Source organism: Lipotes vexillifer, unplaced genomic scaffold (assembly GCF_000442215.2).
Source record: "Lipotes vexillifer unplaced genomic scaffold, Lipotes_vexillifer_v1.1 scaffold232, whole genome shotgun sequence".
Lineage (NCBI taxonomy): Eukaryota > Metazoa > Chordata > Mammalia > Artiodactyla > Lipotidae > Lipotes > Lipotes vexillifer.
In genome coordinates this window covers 2,960,159-2,975,957 of record NW_006793997.1, presented here as the reverse complement: position 1 = coordinate 2,975,957, position 15,799 = coordinate 2,960,159, and the positions used below count along the sequence as shown (strand labels likewise).

The window sequence follows — 15,799 nt, the reverse complement described above, 5'->3', positions numbered from 1 at the left end:
CTAAATAGACATTTCTCCAGAGAAGAAATACAAATGGCCAATAGGCACACGAAAAGATGCTCAACATTGCTGAATATTAGAGAAATGCAAATCAAAATGCGGCACCACCTCACACCAGTCAGAATGGCCATCGTTAAAAAGTCTACAAATAACAAATGCTGGAGAGGATGTGGAGAAAAGGGAACCTTCCTACACTGTTGGTGGGAATGTAAGTTGGTGCAGCCACTGTGGAAAACAGTATGGAGTTTCCTCAGAAAACTAAAAATAAAATTACCATATGATCCAGCAGTCCCACTCCTGAGTATATATCTGGACAAAACTATAATTCAAAAAGATACATGTACCCCTATGTTCATAGCAGCACTATTCACAATAGCCAAGACATGGAAACAACCTAAATGTCCATCGACAGATAAATGGATAAAAAAAGATGTGGTACATATATACAATGGAATATTACTCAGCCGTTAACAAAGAATGAAATAATGCCATTTGCGTCAACATGGATGCAACTAGAGATTATACTAAGTGAAGTAAGTCAGAAAGAGAAAGACAAATACCATATGGTATCACTTATATGTGGAATCTAAAGTATGACACACATGAACCCATCTATGAAACAGAATCATGGACATAGAGAACAGACTCTGCCAAGGGGGAGGGATGGAGTGGGAGGTTGGGGTGAGCAGATGTAAGCTTTTATATATGGAATGGATAAACAACAAGGTCCTGCTGTAGAGCACAGGGAACTATATTCCATATCCTATGATAAACCATAGTGGAAAAGAATATTTTTAAAAAGAATGTATATATATATATGTATATATATATATATGTATGACTGAATCACTTTGCTGTACAGCAGTAATTATCACATTGTCAATCAACTATACTTCAAAAATAAAAAAGATGTTCTTATTGGGGAAGAGTAGTAAAGGGTACACAAGTAGTTTTCTGGATTATTTTTTACTGCTTGTCAATCTACAATCACCTCAAAATAAAAGGTTACTCTGTAAAAGGTACACACACCATTGTTCCAACCCCAGCCCCAGGGATTCTCATTTCATTGGTCTATGGTGGAGCCTGGGCACAGGCAGTTTTTTGGGGTCCCCAGGTGAGTCCAGTGGGCAGCCAGGTCAGAGAGCTGCTGTCGACTTTGGCTCCAGGGTAGATGGGGCTGGATGAGCCCTGATCAGGCCGACCTGTGGGTTGCTGTGTCCTCTTGGGTCTGGGGTTATCGGGCATTTTCTCCTCCCAGAGAGCAGAGAGGGGTCTAGACTCAATTCCACGGGGCCACTGATGACCCCGGGTCACTGTGTCTCCAGGGCCTGGCAGACTCTCTGGGTTGGTGGGGCGGGAGGAGGATCCAGGGGCTGGGCTCAGACCAGGCCTGATTCCTGTGCCAGCCTGTAAAACAGGCCCCTCTGGGCCAGCAGCTGGGCCGGGCTGCCGCTCTCTGCCACCTGCCCCTCGTCCATGACCAGCACCCTGCAAGGGACAGGGACACAGCCAGCTCTTTGGACCCCAGCCCAGGGTCTTGGCCGCTCTGAATGCCCAGTGTGTCTGCTCTAAGCAAGTCTGGCCTTCCACGCGGCTTACTGACCCCGACGGCCCAGTTGGAAGCATCTGCTGGGCATGTGTCTTCGGGCTTATCCTTCCCCTGTGGGCATCAGTCTTGCCACCTGTACAACGGGCACTTCATAATCTATTCCAGTGCCCTTCCAGCTCTAAAGCCTGATGCCTTCCTCTGCCTGCAGGGGTGCCCTGGGGGCCAGCTGCGTGGGGTGGGGTGTGGGGGCTTACCTGGCACAGTCCAGCACGGAGCGCAGGCGGTGGGCTATGAGTAGTACCGTGCACTGCGCAAACCAGCTCCCCAGGGCGGCCTGCATCTGGCGCTCCGTCCCCGGGTCCACAGCAGCCGTGGCCTCATCCAGGATGAGGATCTGGGTTTTCCGGAGAAGGGCACGTGCCAGACACAGGAGCTGCTTCTGGCCTAGGCTGGGAATGAGTGGGACAGGCCAGATGTTTGCACATCAGGACTGACCTGCAGGGGGTGCCCACAAATGTGTCCTCATGGCCGCTGCGGGAGTGGGGGATGTGTGCCTGTGTGTCCCCAGACGTGGGTCCCTAGTCTACAGAGCTGGTAGGAATCCCCATCCTGCCATTTTTGAGCAGAGTGACATTAGGCAAGTCATTGAAACCCTCTGGGCCTCAGTTTCCCCATCTGTGCAATGGCTATCTCTGTTTCTATTCTATGGTCTTCACTATGTGCCAGACGCATCCTATATGCTTATGTATATTAACTCATAAAGATCACAAAGGTAGGTATTGTGTCAAGGAGCCCTTCCTCACTGGGTTGTGAGGATAAGACAAATCATATAAAAGCCATGCATGTCACAGAGTAAACCCTTCTTTTACTCCAGTTACAGATGAGGAAGTTGAGAGTCAAGGTCACACAGTCAGTGAGCCCCCAGAGCCTGGAGACTCAAGGGTGTTTGGGGCTGTTTCCTGCCATGTTCAGCTTCCTCAGAGTAAACCCTTTAGGGAACCAGGACCTACTACGGCCATGTGGGTGTCAGGTGCCTGGGCTTTGCTCCAGACTCACCACTTATGGGGTAGGTGAGTTGGCAACTCTCAAGCCTCAGATTCCAACTCTGTGAAATGGGATTAGTGCAAGTGCAGCTTTGAGGATTAAAATGAATATTGAAATGAATATTTCTTACATGCCAGGCACTGTTTCAACAACTTTACACATAGTACTCATTTAATTCTTGCACAGATAGGCAGGTTCTAACTATTATTCCTTCTTTACAGATAAGGAAACTGAGGCACTGAAGAGTAAGTAACCTGCCCAAGATCCTACAACTATATCTATGCTCCTGGCTACCAAGCCCTGCTGCCCTTCTAGTGCCATTACCACCCCCAGTCCCTTACCCTAACATCTTCTGGGTCAGGTGGGTTTTAGAATCCAGAATGTCTTGACTTTTAAAAAGGCACACACCTGTACATCTGTGTTCACAGCAGCACTATTCACAATAGCCAAAAGGTAGAAACAACCCAAGCATCCATCAATGGATGAACGGATAAGAAAAATGTGGTCTATCCATACAATGGAATATTATTCAGCCTTAAAAATGGAGGAAATTCGGGCACATGTTACATCATGGATGAACATGGAGGATATTATGCTGTGTGAGATAAGCCAGTCACAAAAAGACAAATACTATAATATTCCACCTAAATGAAGTACCTAGAGAAACAAAGTGAAATGGGGGCTGGTGGGAGGGAAGAATAGAGAATCGTTGTTTAATGGCTACAGAGTTTCGGTTTCACAAAATGAAAAAGTTCTGGAGGTTTATTGCACAATGATGTGAATGTACTTAACACTATGGAATTGAACACTAAAAAATGGTTAAGATGATATGTGTATTTTACTACAATTTCTTAAAGCTTTTAAAGGCATACACCCTATGTTACTTGACAACCCCAGTGAGCGTGGGGTTAGCACCCAATATCACAGTATTTTTGCAGCAAAATAAATGCTGAGTGAGATAAATACAGACCAGAAGTAGCCTCGTGTCAGTAGAGGTTGAGTTTTGCCACCAAATAAACTTAGAAACAAATTTAGGAAAAAGAAAAAATATCCCTTGATATTCAGAGATTGTGTTGGAGTTTGGAATGGCTGATGAGGGATGGGATTTGTACTGTGATTAGGAATAGAATGGGGTTGATCATCCTATGTGGGGAGGTGACTTCCAGGGCGTATTACCCTGAGGGGACCTTGGCCACACCTGCCTCTCCCCCAGCACCTCACAGGGTCTGGCTGGGGTGCGGCGACCCTACCTCAGGTTGTCGCCTTGGTCGGCACACTCGTAGTGCAGCTGGCCCGGCAGGCTGGCCACCGTGGCTCTGAGCTGCACCGTCTCCAGGGCCGCCCAGATGGCTTCGTCTGAGTGCTCATGTAGCATGTCGAGGTTCATTCGCAGAGAGCCGGGGAACAGGATGGGGTCCTGGCCGGGAGGGACAGTGGGTCAGAGCTGGGCCAGCCATGCCTCCCACCTCTCCCCTCCCCCCACCTCTGCCCGCCCCTCCCCAGGCCTCACCTGGGGGATGATGGTGATCCTGGACCGAAGTGTGTGCAGCCCCACTTGGGCGATGGGGACCCCGTCAATCCAGATCCCGCCCTCAGCCGCCTCTAGGAGCCGCAGCAGGCCTCCGGCCAGGGAGGACTTTCCTGCCCCTGTCCTGCCAACGATGCCCACCTGCCGGGGGTTGGGGGAGTAAGGCCCATTCTGACCAGGCCTGGCCAGAAGAAGGCAGGCCATAGCCCACAGGGTTCCTGAGCATGTCTTTGCTAGATGTTTCCCCTGCACCCAAGACCCATCCATCTATCCATCATCCTGTGAGCATCCATCCTTCTATCTGTCCCATCTGTCCACCTGTCCATATATCCATTCATCAATCCATCCAACCTTCTGTCTGTGCATTCCTCTCTATCTTCCCCTCATCCTGATACACCTCTCCTATCTTTTCATCCACTTCCCCACCCTTCCTCCTATTCCTTCATCCTTCCCCTTCCTTCCATCCACACCCCCTCCATCATCCCCCATCTTCCCTTCTATCATTCTGTTTATGTCCCATCCTTCTATTAATCACCCTTCCTTCTACCCATCCCTCCCTCACACTTCCTTCCATCCCCCTCCTTCCATCCATACCCTCATCCTTCCCTCTGTCCTTCATCCTTCCTTCCACACACCATCCTTCCATCCATATTCCTATCCTGCCTTCCATCTCTCATCCTTTCTTCCACTCCATTCATCCTTCCATCCATGCCTCTTTCTTCTTTCCATCCAGCCCCCAATCCCAGCCATCCATCCTTCATCCTTCCATCTACCTGCCCATCTTTCTATCCATCCCCCATCCTTCCTTGACACTTGGTGGGGGTTCAACACTCTTTGTTTAATAAGTAAACGAAGCATGTGGGTCGTCCACTGTATGACAGGCACTCTTTTAGGCACCAGGAATACAGAAATTAAGGAGTCCTGGCTCCAAAGGGCTCACCATCTGGTCTTGGAAATAGTGCACCTGAGTAAACTTAAATACAGTGTGAACAAGCACTCTCTATAATCAGGCTCTGGCCCTGCAGCAATGGAGGTAAGCATGGAGGTGCTGCTGTTCATGTTGCCTGCGATGGGGTTAATGGGGTAATCAGAGAAGGCTTCATGGAGGAGAAGATACTTGAGTGGAATCTTGAAGGATGACTAGGAGTTCAGGGAGGGGGAAGATTCCGGGTGAACCACACCAACTGCTAGCCTGTAAGCTCCTCGAGGGCAGCACCACGTACCCACCTGGCCCAGAGGCTGCTGCTCCACAAATGTTGGCTAAGCCCTGGCAGGGCAATGAATGAAGTGGAGAAAGGGCCTTGAATGCCAAGCTCAGGAGTTTGGGCTTTACCAGAAGGAAGCTGGGAGAGGGAGGAAGGTCTGGAGCAGGGAAATGACATGCTCAAATCAAGATCACAGGAGAATAGATTGGAGGGGGTGAAACAGGAAGCTGAGGGCCTGGAGCAGTGGAGGGGAGGGCAGGGAGGAAGTGTCGCCAGGTGGGGACGGCAGAGAAGGATTCAATGAAGCAGCCTGACTAATCATCTGTAAATGAGGTGATATTAGGGGTGTTGTCAGAGTGAAAATGCAAATAATGAATATAAGCATTGGTGAGCACTTCTGTAGCATTTGCTATGTGCCAGGCACTGTTCCAGGCAGTTTCTATGTATTAACCCAAGTAAACTTCTCAACAGCTCTATGAGGTTGACATTATTATTCCCATTTTACAGATGGGAAACTGAGACCAAGGCATGCAGTGACTTGTCCAAGGTCAGGCATGGCAAAGCAAGGAACTGAGCCCATGCAAACTGGATAAGTATGTGGAACATTCAGCACCTCACCCAGCACATAGTAGGTGTTCAACCAATGATAGAGAAAGAAGAAAGAAGTTGGGGTGATGCCTCCTCATCTGGGACACCAAGGTTGGTGGGTTTCACCAAGACGGAAGCAGGTTTGGGGAAGATGATAAGTTCCCTTTAGGGTGTGGTGGGTCTGAAGACTGGGGTACCTGAGGTGCAGACGTGGAGCAGGCAGCTGGTGCTCAGGAACTGGACTCTGGGTGATGCCCAGCCTGGCCATGGCCCTGAGGCCTCTCCAGCCACCCTGTGGCCTGGCCACCACGAGGAGGAAGTTGTAGGTGCACCGCTCACCTTCTCTCCTGCGTGGATCTTGAAGGACACTCCCCGCACGGCCAGCGGGAGCTCGGGTCGGTATCTCAGCCCAAAGTCCCGGAACTCAATCTGCCCCCCACAAGGCCAGGGTGGCCGGGCCGCACAGGTGGCCGGCCTCCAGGGTGCCTAGGGCAGGAGGGGACACTGGGTCAGAGGAGCCTTTCTCCAGGCTTCTCACAAAAGGGCCTGCCTCTCTGACCCTCAGTTTCCTCTTCTGTAAAGTGGGCTTATTTACTGCTACTTTACAGAGTTGTTATGGGGCATGGAATGCAGCAAGGCTAAAAACAAATAATATTTGGTATAGTGAAAATAAAAAAATAATGGTGTTGGCTACTCTTTATCTATTGTTGTTATTAGCCATTATTAATTTTCAAATAATATTCTCTCTTTCGCTAGTAGAGGTAAGACACTCTCCTTTTAGGGAAAAGGGCAAGTCTGTGCAGTGGGGAGACCAGTGCTGCCATTTGCTATTCCTGTGACCTTGAACAGGTCACTCCACTCCCTTGAGCCTTGGTTTCCCCATCTGTGAAATGGGGCTAATTAGAGTGGTGGACATGTATTGAGTGTTTGCGGTGTGCCAGACACTGTATGAAGTCCTTTATTGTGGGATGACCTCCTAGTACACCCAGCACTGTTATGTTCCTGCTGTTTCTCTATTGTTCCTGCTATTATGTTTCAGTAGTGCCATCATGTTACTGTTGTGCCGCTGTTATGTTTCTATAATGTTGCTATCAAGCTGCTGTTCTGTTACTGTCATGTTGCTGTTACTCCTGGTCCCCTGTCACTCAGAGTGCCCAGCCTTGCCATTCAGAGGAACCAGGATTTGACCTCGTCTCAGACCCTACCCTCTTAACCATTCCTGCCACCTCGGCCGTGACTGCAGTCTGCAGTGGTGGGGGCTCTAAAGCCGGTGGCAGATGTCAACATGGGTCCACCGTCCTCTGCTGTAGGTCCTGGATGGTGCCCGCTCCACCCCCATCTCTTGCCCATCACCTCCTTGGGCGTCTGGGCGTAGTCCTTCAATCTTTCCACCGACACGATGCTGCTCTCCAGGTCTGTCCAGCTGCGAACAGCCCACTGCAGCGTCTGGGTCACCTGGTTCGAGAAGACACCTCAGGACAGCTTCAGCAAGGCCACCCCACAGGTGAGGCAGGGGCTGGGAGGCAGGCCCCGGGGCAGACAAGGGGGCAGAATTTGGCTGTAGCCACAAGGATCCCTCTTTTCCTTTAGATGAACTGGAGTATATGGACCAGAAAGGAGCCCTCGGACATCAGCTTATCCAACCCTTCTTGAAACAGGTAGGGAGACAGGACCAGAGAAGGTGTGTGGCCCTCTCAAGGACACCCAGCAGGATCCAGCCCAATGACTTCCATTCAGAGAGGTCTCCCTCCACTTAACACTGACTTCCCACTTGGAACCATGCCAAGCTCCTCCCCAGGGCCTGCTCACCCTGCCCCCACCCCTTCCCAACCTCATTTCCCTCCAGTTTTGTCCTCACACTCTCTCCAGCCACACCGCTTTCCTGTTGTTCCTCTAACACACCAGTCGCGCCCCTCCCGCCATGCCAGGGCCTTTCCTCCTGCCGTTTCTTCCACCAGGACTGCTCCTCCCCTATTCCCCCACTTCCTTTAGGCCACAGATCTCAAGCCCCCTTCTCAGAGAGGTCTTCTGGGCCGTGCAAAAGAAAAGCACCCTCCCCCCAATCATGTTCCATCCTGTTACTTGCTTTATCCTTAAGCTTAGTTGCCTCAACTGTAAAATGAGGACAGTAATAGTACCCCTGGTGGGGTTGTGGGCAGGATTAAATGAGCTAATATTTATAAAGCTCTTAGAACAATGTCTCATTCATAATGAATGCTACTTACATATATGTATATATATATTTTTTTCCTTTACAGATGTCATAACCTGACATTAAATATTGTTATTAATAGTTAACAAAACATTAACAATGCACTGGGAATGGACTCTGTCTACTTTATCTCAATGAGTCTTTACAGTATCTGAAGTGAAGGGATTACTGCCCATTTTTCAGAGGAGCACAGCGAGGCTCCGAGGTCTAGCCTACGCTCTTGCAGAGCCGTGTCTTCCTCACTGGTTGGTAGTTTGGACTCAGGTCCTTGAAGGTCCCACTGGCAGAGGTCTGTGTCCATTCTGCCCGCACCCCAGAGCCCAGGTTGGGGTGTCGGAAGTACCTGCAGGGCAGCTGAGACAGAGAAGCCCACAAGGCCGGGGCTGAGGTGGGCCTTGCTCAGGACTGCGCACAGGGCGGCCGCAAACACCAGCCCATTCCCCACGAGCTCCAGGTTGGAAGCGAGCCACCTGCGAGGGGACAGGTAAAAGTGGGGTCAGTGGGGCCTCTCTGCGCTACCTGCCTCCCTGGGCACAAGGCCTGGACAGCGTGCCGGCTCGAGTGCCCATGGAGTCCCGGCAACAGTCTCCTCCACACCCAGGCCCCACCTGAGCTCAGAGGCACGGAGAGGCCAATGCTGTCCTATCTCACCTGCGCCCAGCTCAGGGCCTGGCACACAGTAGGTGCTCAAGTAAGCTCTGCTGTGCTGCCACTTTTCTGTCCCCAGGCTCTGCCAAGCCATGTCCCCCTGCCTGAATCCGACCTCCATCTTCACATGGCCAGCATCTTACCCTCACACAGCCAGCTCAAGCATCACCTCCTCAGAGAGTCCTCAGGACGAGTCCTCCCTTTTATCACTCTGTATAACTAAACTAGTTAATCAGTCCTTGACTGTCAGCCTCCATCAGCAGGCTCAGGATCTCATGAGCTCCATGAGGGCAGCAACTTTGTCTTTTTAAATTAATTAATATTTCATTTTTGGCTGCATTGGGTCTTCGTTGCTGTGCGTGGGCTTCCTCTAGTTGCAGCGAGTGGGGGCCACTCTTTGTTGAGATGCGCGGGCTTCTCATTGCGGTGGCTTCATTTGTTGCGGAGCACGGGCTCTAGGCGCGCGGGCTTCAGTAGTTGTGGCACGTGGGCTTCAGTAGTTGTGGCACGTGGGCTTCAGTAGTTGTGGCTCACGGACTCTAGAGCGCAGGCTCAGTAGTTGTGGCGCATGGGCTTAGTTGGTCCGTGTCATGTGGGATCTTCCCAGACCAGGGCTCGAACCTGTGTCCCCTGCACTGGCATGCAGATTCTTAATCACTGCGCCACCAGGGAAGTCCATCAACTTTGTCTTGTTCATGGCTCTGTCCCCAGGACCCAGCACGGGACTGAGGACGTAGTAGGTTCTCAACAAATATATATTGAATGGATGAGGAAATTGAATTCCTACTTCTTTTTCCTTTTATTGAATTCCTACTTGACCATTCATTCATGCATTCATTCAGCAGATATGTATTCAGCACCTACCGTGTGCCATGTATGCTGGAGATGCTGGGGACACAGCCGCAAACCAAACAGATAAAAATCCCTGTCTTCAGGGAACTCTAGGCTTCACTGCATATAACACCTAGTCCTCTTAACAACCCCACGATGGGAGGACTGTTGTCTCCATTTGACAGATGAGGACACCAGGACTCAGAAGGGTTAGGTACTTGCCCAAGTCCACAAACATAACAAACACCGGGATTTGAAGCCACATCTGCCTGAATGAGGGTCTGCCACTTCCTAGATGGCTGACCTTGGGGGAGTCCCTTCACTTCTCCGAACCCCAGTCTACCCATCTGTGGGATGAAGTAACGTCTGGCTTATTATAGTTGTGAGGATTAAATGAGATACACCCACCGTATATGGCACAGAAATCATTGACCCTTCCACAAAGTAGGTGCTTCCTAAATGTTTGTAAGGTCACTCCTCCCTAGGCTAGGACCCCAGGAAGGGGCAGGGCAGGTCACCCAGAAGGCATATGGCATTGAGACACTGCCCACGGCTGCAGGGCCTCATAGCCCCAGCTGGCTGGAAATCTGGGCAGAAAGAAGGAAGGAACTGACATTTATTGAATTCACACCCACTGTGTGCTTGACCCTCTCCACACTCTGGCACCAGACTGACTGGATTCAAATCCTCACTCCACCATGTATTTGCAGTGTGGCCCTGGGCAAGTTCCTAAATCTCTCTGTGTCTAAGATTCATCATCTATAAAAGAGTCTCTGCCTGGTGGAGTTGTTAATAGGATTAAATAAATTAATCCACAGAGGATGCTGAGGACTGTGCTGGGCATGTGGTAAGCACATTACAAGGATTAGCTATGAGTGTTTTTGTTTAATCTCAGTAGCCACTCCATGAGTGCAAACTCACTTTGACAAATGAGGCTCAGAGAGGTTATGTGACTTGCCCAAGAGCATCCAGCTAGTAAGTTGCAGAGCTGGGATTTGCACCTGTGTCTGTCTGTGCTCAAAGCTTGTGTTGTTATTCTTGCTTAGTACCGAAAGGAGGCCGAGGATGCTTATGTAGCTCCTTTGTCACCAAGGCAACAGAGGCTGGTCTAGTGACCTGGCAACAGAGGCTTCTTCCTTTTTGCTGACACCTGTACTTCCTGCCCACCTGCTGTTGGGGATCCCTCAGGCCAAGGTCCATCTGCTCACACTGTGAGCCATGTGCACCCATGGGATCTAGGCTCTGCTTTACCCTCGACTCGCTGTGTGACCTTGAGCAGGCCACTTCACCTCTCTGACCACACAGTATGACCTTAGGTCTCATCCTCTGGGGACACAGAAGGATTATAGGTTCTTCTCTGCCCCCTTCCTACCTGTCAGCCACCAGCCGCGGGAAACTGACTCTCTGGCTTTCATCCATGTGTGCGTCGTTCTGAGCCACAAAGCAGCCCTGGACCCGGAAGGCCCTGACCACTGCTCCGCCCTGGAATGTCTCGGCCACATGGGAACACACGGATGAGTACCTGGCTGATTCCAGGCGTCTGAGCTGGCATGAGCTGGCCACATACAGGCTCTGAAGTGGGACAGTGGGGAGCAGAGAGGTCACAAACACAGAGAGACAGTTTGAGAAGCATAGGGAGCTCTGTTACCAGCTTGCTGTGTGACCTTGGGTCAGTGGCTTCTCTTCTCTGGGCTCCAATTTCCTTGTAGAATCAGAGTTCAATGGGTCTTTTTAAAAATCACCTGAGAATCTTCAAAAACTCCCAATGCCTCACCCCCGAACTATTGAATCAGGATCTCTGGTGGCATCACCTTGGCCTTGGAATTTTTAAAAAGCCTTCGGGTGATTCTCATGTACAGCCAGGATGGAGAAACCCCTAGTCTATAGTAAATATCTCATTCTCAGCTCTAAGGCCAACTGCTTCACTTAGGGCCGGTCATTGTGGGAAAAAAGCCACAAAGGGCAAGGAAGGCAGCTTGACAAGTCAAATTCATTCACTTAACTCGAAGGTTACATGCCAGGTGCTGGGAACACAATGATGAACAAACAATATATATTGTTATTTGGTTTGACGTTGGAAGTTGAGTGCAGCTGGCAGGCAGGAAGGAATCTGCATTTGCTGATCACCCAGGCTGCATGCCAGGCTCTTTCCAAATACAGTTGACCCTCGAACAACATGGGTTTGAACTGCACAGGTCCACTTATTTGTGGATGTTTTTCAATAGTAAATACTACAGTACTACATTCTGCACTTGGTTGAATCTGTGGATATGGAGGAACTGTGTATACAGAGGGCCAACTATAACTTCTAAGCAGATTTTTAATTGCAAGGAGGGTCAGTGCCCCTAATCCCCACGTTGTTCAAGGGTCAACTGCAGTATTCAGTCATTGTGAGGTGGGCATTAGTGTCGTTCACAGTTTGTAGGTAAGAACGCCAGAGGCTCAGAGGGATTAAGCAGCTGGTCTAAGCCTCTATAGCAAGCAAGTGGCAGGACCTGGATTCAAACACATCTCTGTCCGACTCCAAAGCTCTAGAGAATCAGTTCCTCCCCCAGGTCAAGAGGCTATAGAAAAGACTTGCGATAGTTGTGGAGGGCAGTGATGGCCGTGGTTTTTGTCTGGCTACCATGTTTTGTTTTGTTTTTTTCTACTTCTGATTTTTGTCTGGCTACCATGGTTTCTTCTACTTCTGATTTCCTTGGTGGGGATGGGGGGTTGGCGATCAATCATGAGACCTGATCATGGAGGTAGTCACATGACACAGCCCTGCTAGGCAGAGTAAACTATTCCTTTGGTCACAGTGATGAGCTCAGGGATGACACATGCCTCATGAAAGGCCAATCAGAATCTTCCCTGGGGGTCTTCCCTGGTGGTGCAGTGGTTGAGAGTCCGCCTGCCGATGCAGGGGATGTGGGTTCGTGCCCCGGTCCGGGAGGATCCCACATGCTGCGGAGCGGCTGGGCCCGTGAGCCGTGGCCGCTGAGCCTGCGCGTCCGGAGCCTGTGCTCCGCGATGGGAGAGGCCACAACAGTGAGAGGCCCACGTACTACAAAAAAAAAAAAAAAAATCTTCCCTGGGATGGATGTGTGAATGCTGAGCTGGAGAAAAGTTGCTTTGTGTCGGGGGTTGCTGAGGTGGGAGGCTGTGAGTATAGGGTTGCAAGGGGGCCATCAGACCTGCCCCCTGAAAAAGGAGTGTGTGCAAAATTAGGCCAAGCAGAGCTGAGCCAGTGATTCTTAAATATTAGCATGGATCAGAATTACCTGGAAGGTTCATTAAAACCCAGATTTCTGGGGGCTTCCCTGGTGGCGCAGTGGTTGAGAGTCCGCCTGCCGATGCAGGGGACACGGGTTCGTGCCCCGGTCCGGGAAGATCCCACGTGCCGCGGAGCGGCTGGGCCCGTGAGCCATGGCCACTGAGCCTGCGCGTCCATAGCCTGTGCTCCGCAACGGGAGAGGCCACAACAGGGAGAGGCCCGCGTATCACAAAAAAAACAAAAACCAAAAATCCCAGATTTCTGGGCTGCAGCTCCATAGTATCTGAGTCAGTAGGTCTTGAGTGGGGCCTGAGAATGTGCATTTCTAACTAGTTCCCAGGTGAAACTGATGCTGCTGGTCGGATACCACACTTCAGGAACCACTGAGGGAAGATATGGGAAGAGTGACAGCGTCCTGGTGAGAGCTGACCCCCTGCACCCCGGGAGCATAAAAGCCATGAAATTCTGTTCTTGTGTTTAAGCTAACTTAAGTTGCTCTCTGGTTCTGGCAACTGGAAGAGTCGAGCCTAATACAATGGTCCTTGAGAGCCTGCAATGCCTTCTTGGTTTCCAGATCACTGAGGAAGAGATAGCCGATTTCAGCGACAGCAGCAGGATGAACTGTTAGACGTCAAGAACTTTGATGTGAACATTTGGGAGACAGAGATGAGAGTAAGTGTTAGGAACAGACTGTGGTGTCTCCATCTCTGAGAATTCTTCTAGGGGCAGCTCCTAGATGTCCAGCTGGGCAGAACCTCTTACACTGAGTCCTGCCCAGAGACAGGGGACTGGTGGAGGTGACCTCGGCTGGCCCCAGGAGCCTCTCCAACCTCCCCTTACCTGAAACCCGGCATAGAGGAGCAGCAGTGGCAGGATGGCCACGACAGCCAGCGGGGTGGTCACTGTCACCACCAGGCCAACCTCCAGGAGTCCGAAGGCATACATCAGTAGAGACCGGAATTTGTCTGGGATGTCCACGTCTACTATGTCTGTCTCTTTGGAGAAGCGGTGCAGCAGGTTCCCAATGGCCGTCCGCTCAAAGAAGCTAATAGGAGACTGTGCTACGTCCCACAGGAGCCCCCGGAAGAGCAGGCTGGATGCCCGGATCCCTCCTAGGAGCACTGTGGCCATGGAGGCAAAGAGCCCGATTGCTGGGGAGAGAGAAGGGGTCAAGGCATAAGGGCTGGAGACCCCCATCACCCTGTGGTGGCTATGTTATGAACTGGCCACCCTGATTTATCCTTTGATGGGACCACCATGCAGTGGGTTAAATAGTGTCTCCCCCCAAATTTATGTCCACCAGGAACCTCAGAATGTGACCTTATTTGGAAAGAGGGCCTTTGGGGCTTTCCTGGTGGTGCAGTGGTTGAGAGTCCGCCTGCCGATGCAGGGGACACGGGTTCATGCCCCGGTCTGGGAAGATCCCACATGCCGCGGAGCAGCTGGGCCCGTGAGCCATGGCCGCTGAGCCTGCGCGTCCGGAGCCTGTGCTCCGCAACGGGAGAGACCATGCATACCGCAAAAAAAAAAAAAAAAGAGGGCGTTTGAAGATGTTATTAGTGAAAGAGCTTGAGGTGAAATCCTGGATTTAGGGCGGCTTCTAAATCCGATGACTAGTGTCCTTATAAGAAGAGGAAAGGACACACAGATTACTGGCAGAAATTAATAGACACTAAATAGATGTGCATTGGCCAATATCTTCCCCACAGCTCTTATAATGTGTTAACTCAATGTGGTAGGTTGAATAGTGTTCCCTAAAGTTCATGTCTACGCAGAACCTCAGAATGTGACCTTATTTCAAAATAGGGTCTTTGCAGATATAATGGTTAAGTTAAGGCACAGAGATGCAGAGAAGGTCATGTGAAGATGGAGGTGGAGATTGGAATGATGTCAAGGAATGCCAAGGATGGCTGGCAACCAGCAGAAGCTAGGAGAAAGGCATGGGACAGTTTCTCCTTCAGAGCCTCCAAGAGGGACCAATTTTTGCTGACACCTTGATTTTGGACTTCTGGCTTCAGAACTGTGAGAGAATAAAAATTTCTGTTGTTCTAAGCTACCAAGTTTGTGGTAATCCCGTTTTATGGCAGCCCTAGGAAACTAATACACCCCCTTCCTCCCAATGCCAATCTGTGTGCCTGGAACGGAGCTAACTTCACTCTCTGTTTCTGGGGTGGGGCAAATTTTATCCCTAGACAATCCGAACCACTGCAGTTGGCTCAGGGGTGAACACATGACCCAAGTCAGGCCAATGAGACCTGGGACTCTGCTGGGACTTCTGGGAAGAGGTACTCACTTTGTGGGATACTATGTTAGCACCAGGGGAAGTAGCCTGCCTGGACAGGAAGCTATCATAGAGGAAGAAAATGAAGCTAATCTTCCAGCATTTGCTGGACCCGTGGATCCAGCCATACCTCAAGCTAGTTACCTATGGATTCCAGTCCCACAAGCCAATAAATTCTCTTGTTGCTTAAGCTAGTTTGAGACATAGAGTTTTAAATAGTTAGTATATTATACCTGTGTAGTTTGTAGTTATATTAACCTCAAATAGAGCAGACTTTAGAGTAAGGAAAGTTATCAGGGATAAAGAGGGGCATTACATAATGATAAAGGGGTCAGTTACTCAAGAAGACATAACAATCCTTAATGTGTATTGCCTAACGACAGGGCATCAAAATATGTGAGGCAAAAACTGATAGAACTGCAAGGAGAAATAAATGAATCCATTATCATAGCTGGAGATTTCAACACCCCTCTCTCAGAAAAGGCAGAAAATCCAGCAGGCAGAAAATCAGTAAGGACAGAGATGAACTCAACAACACCATCAATCAACTGGATATAATGCACATCAACAGACCACTTCATCTAACAGCAGCAGAACACAAATTCCTAAGCTCACATGAAACATTCACTAAGATAGACTACAATTCTGGACTATAGA

General features: G+C 50.1%; 1 protein-coding gene across 1 annotated transcript in view; it reads right to left on the bottom strand.

Annotated features, from left to right (window-relative positions):
• Window positions 1-962: 962 nt before the first annotated feature.
• ABCC6 (ATP binding cassette subfamily C member 6) overlaps window positions 963-15,799 on the bottom strand; it is a 60,472-nt gene continuing 45,635 nt past the window's right edge. The window contains exons 23-31 of the mRNA XM_007466938.1: window positions 13,702-14,012; window positions 10,978-11,177; window positions 8,470-8,596; window positions 7,268-7,369; window positions 6,254-6,400; window positions 4,104-4,262; window positions 3,844-4,010; window positions 1,804-1,998; window positions 963-1,488 (exon numbers count right to left, since the gene is read on the bottom strand). Coding sequence (XP_007467000.1) covers window positions 1,380-1,488; window positions 1,804-1,998; window positions 3,844-4,010; window positions 4,104-4,262; window positions 6,254-6,400; window positions 7,268-7,369; window positions 8,470-8,596; window positions 10,978-11,177; window positions 13,702-14,012 — 1,517 coding nt within the window. The 3' untranslated portion in view covers window positions 963-1,379. The remainder of the gene's footprint in view (window positions 1,489-1,803; window positions 1,999-3,843; window positions 4,011-4,103; window positions 4,263-6,253; window positions 6,401-7,267; window positions 7,370-8,469; window positions 8,597-10,977; window positions 11,178-13,701; window positions 14,013-15,799) is intronic.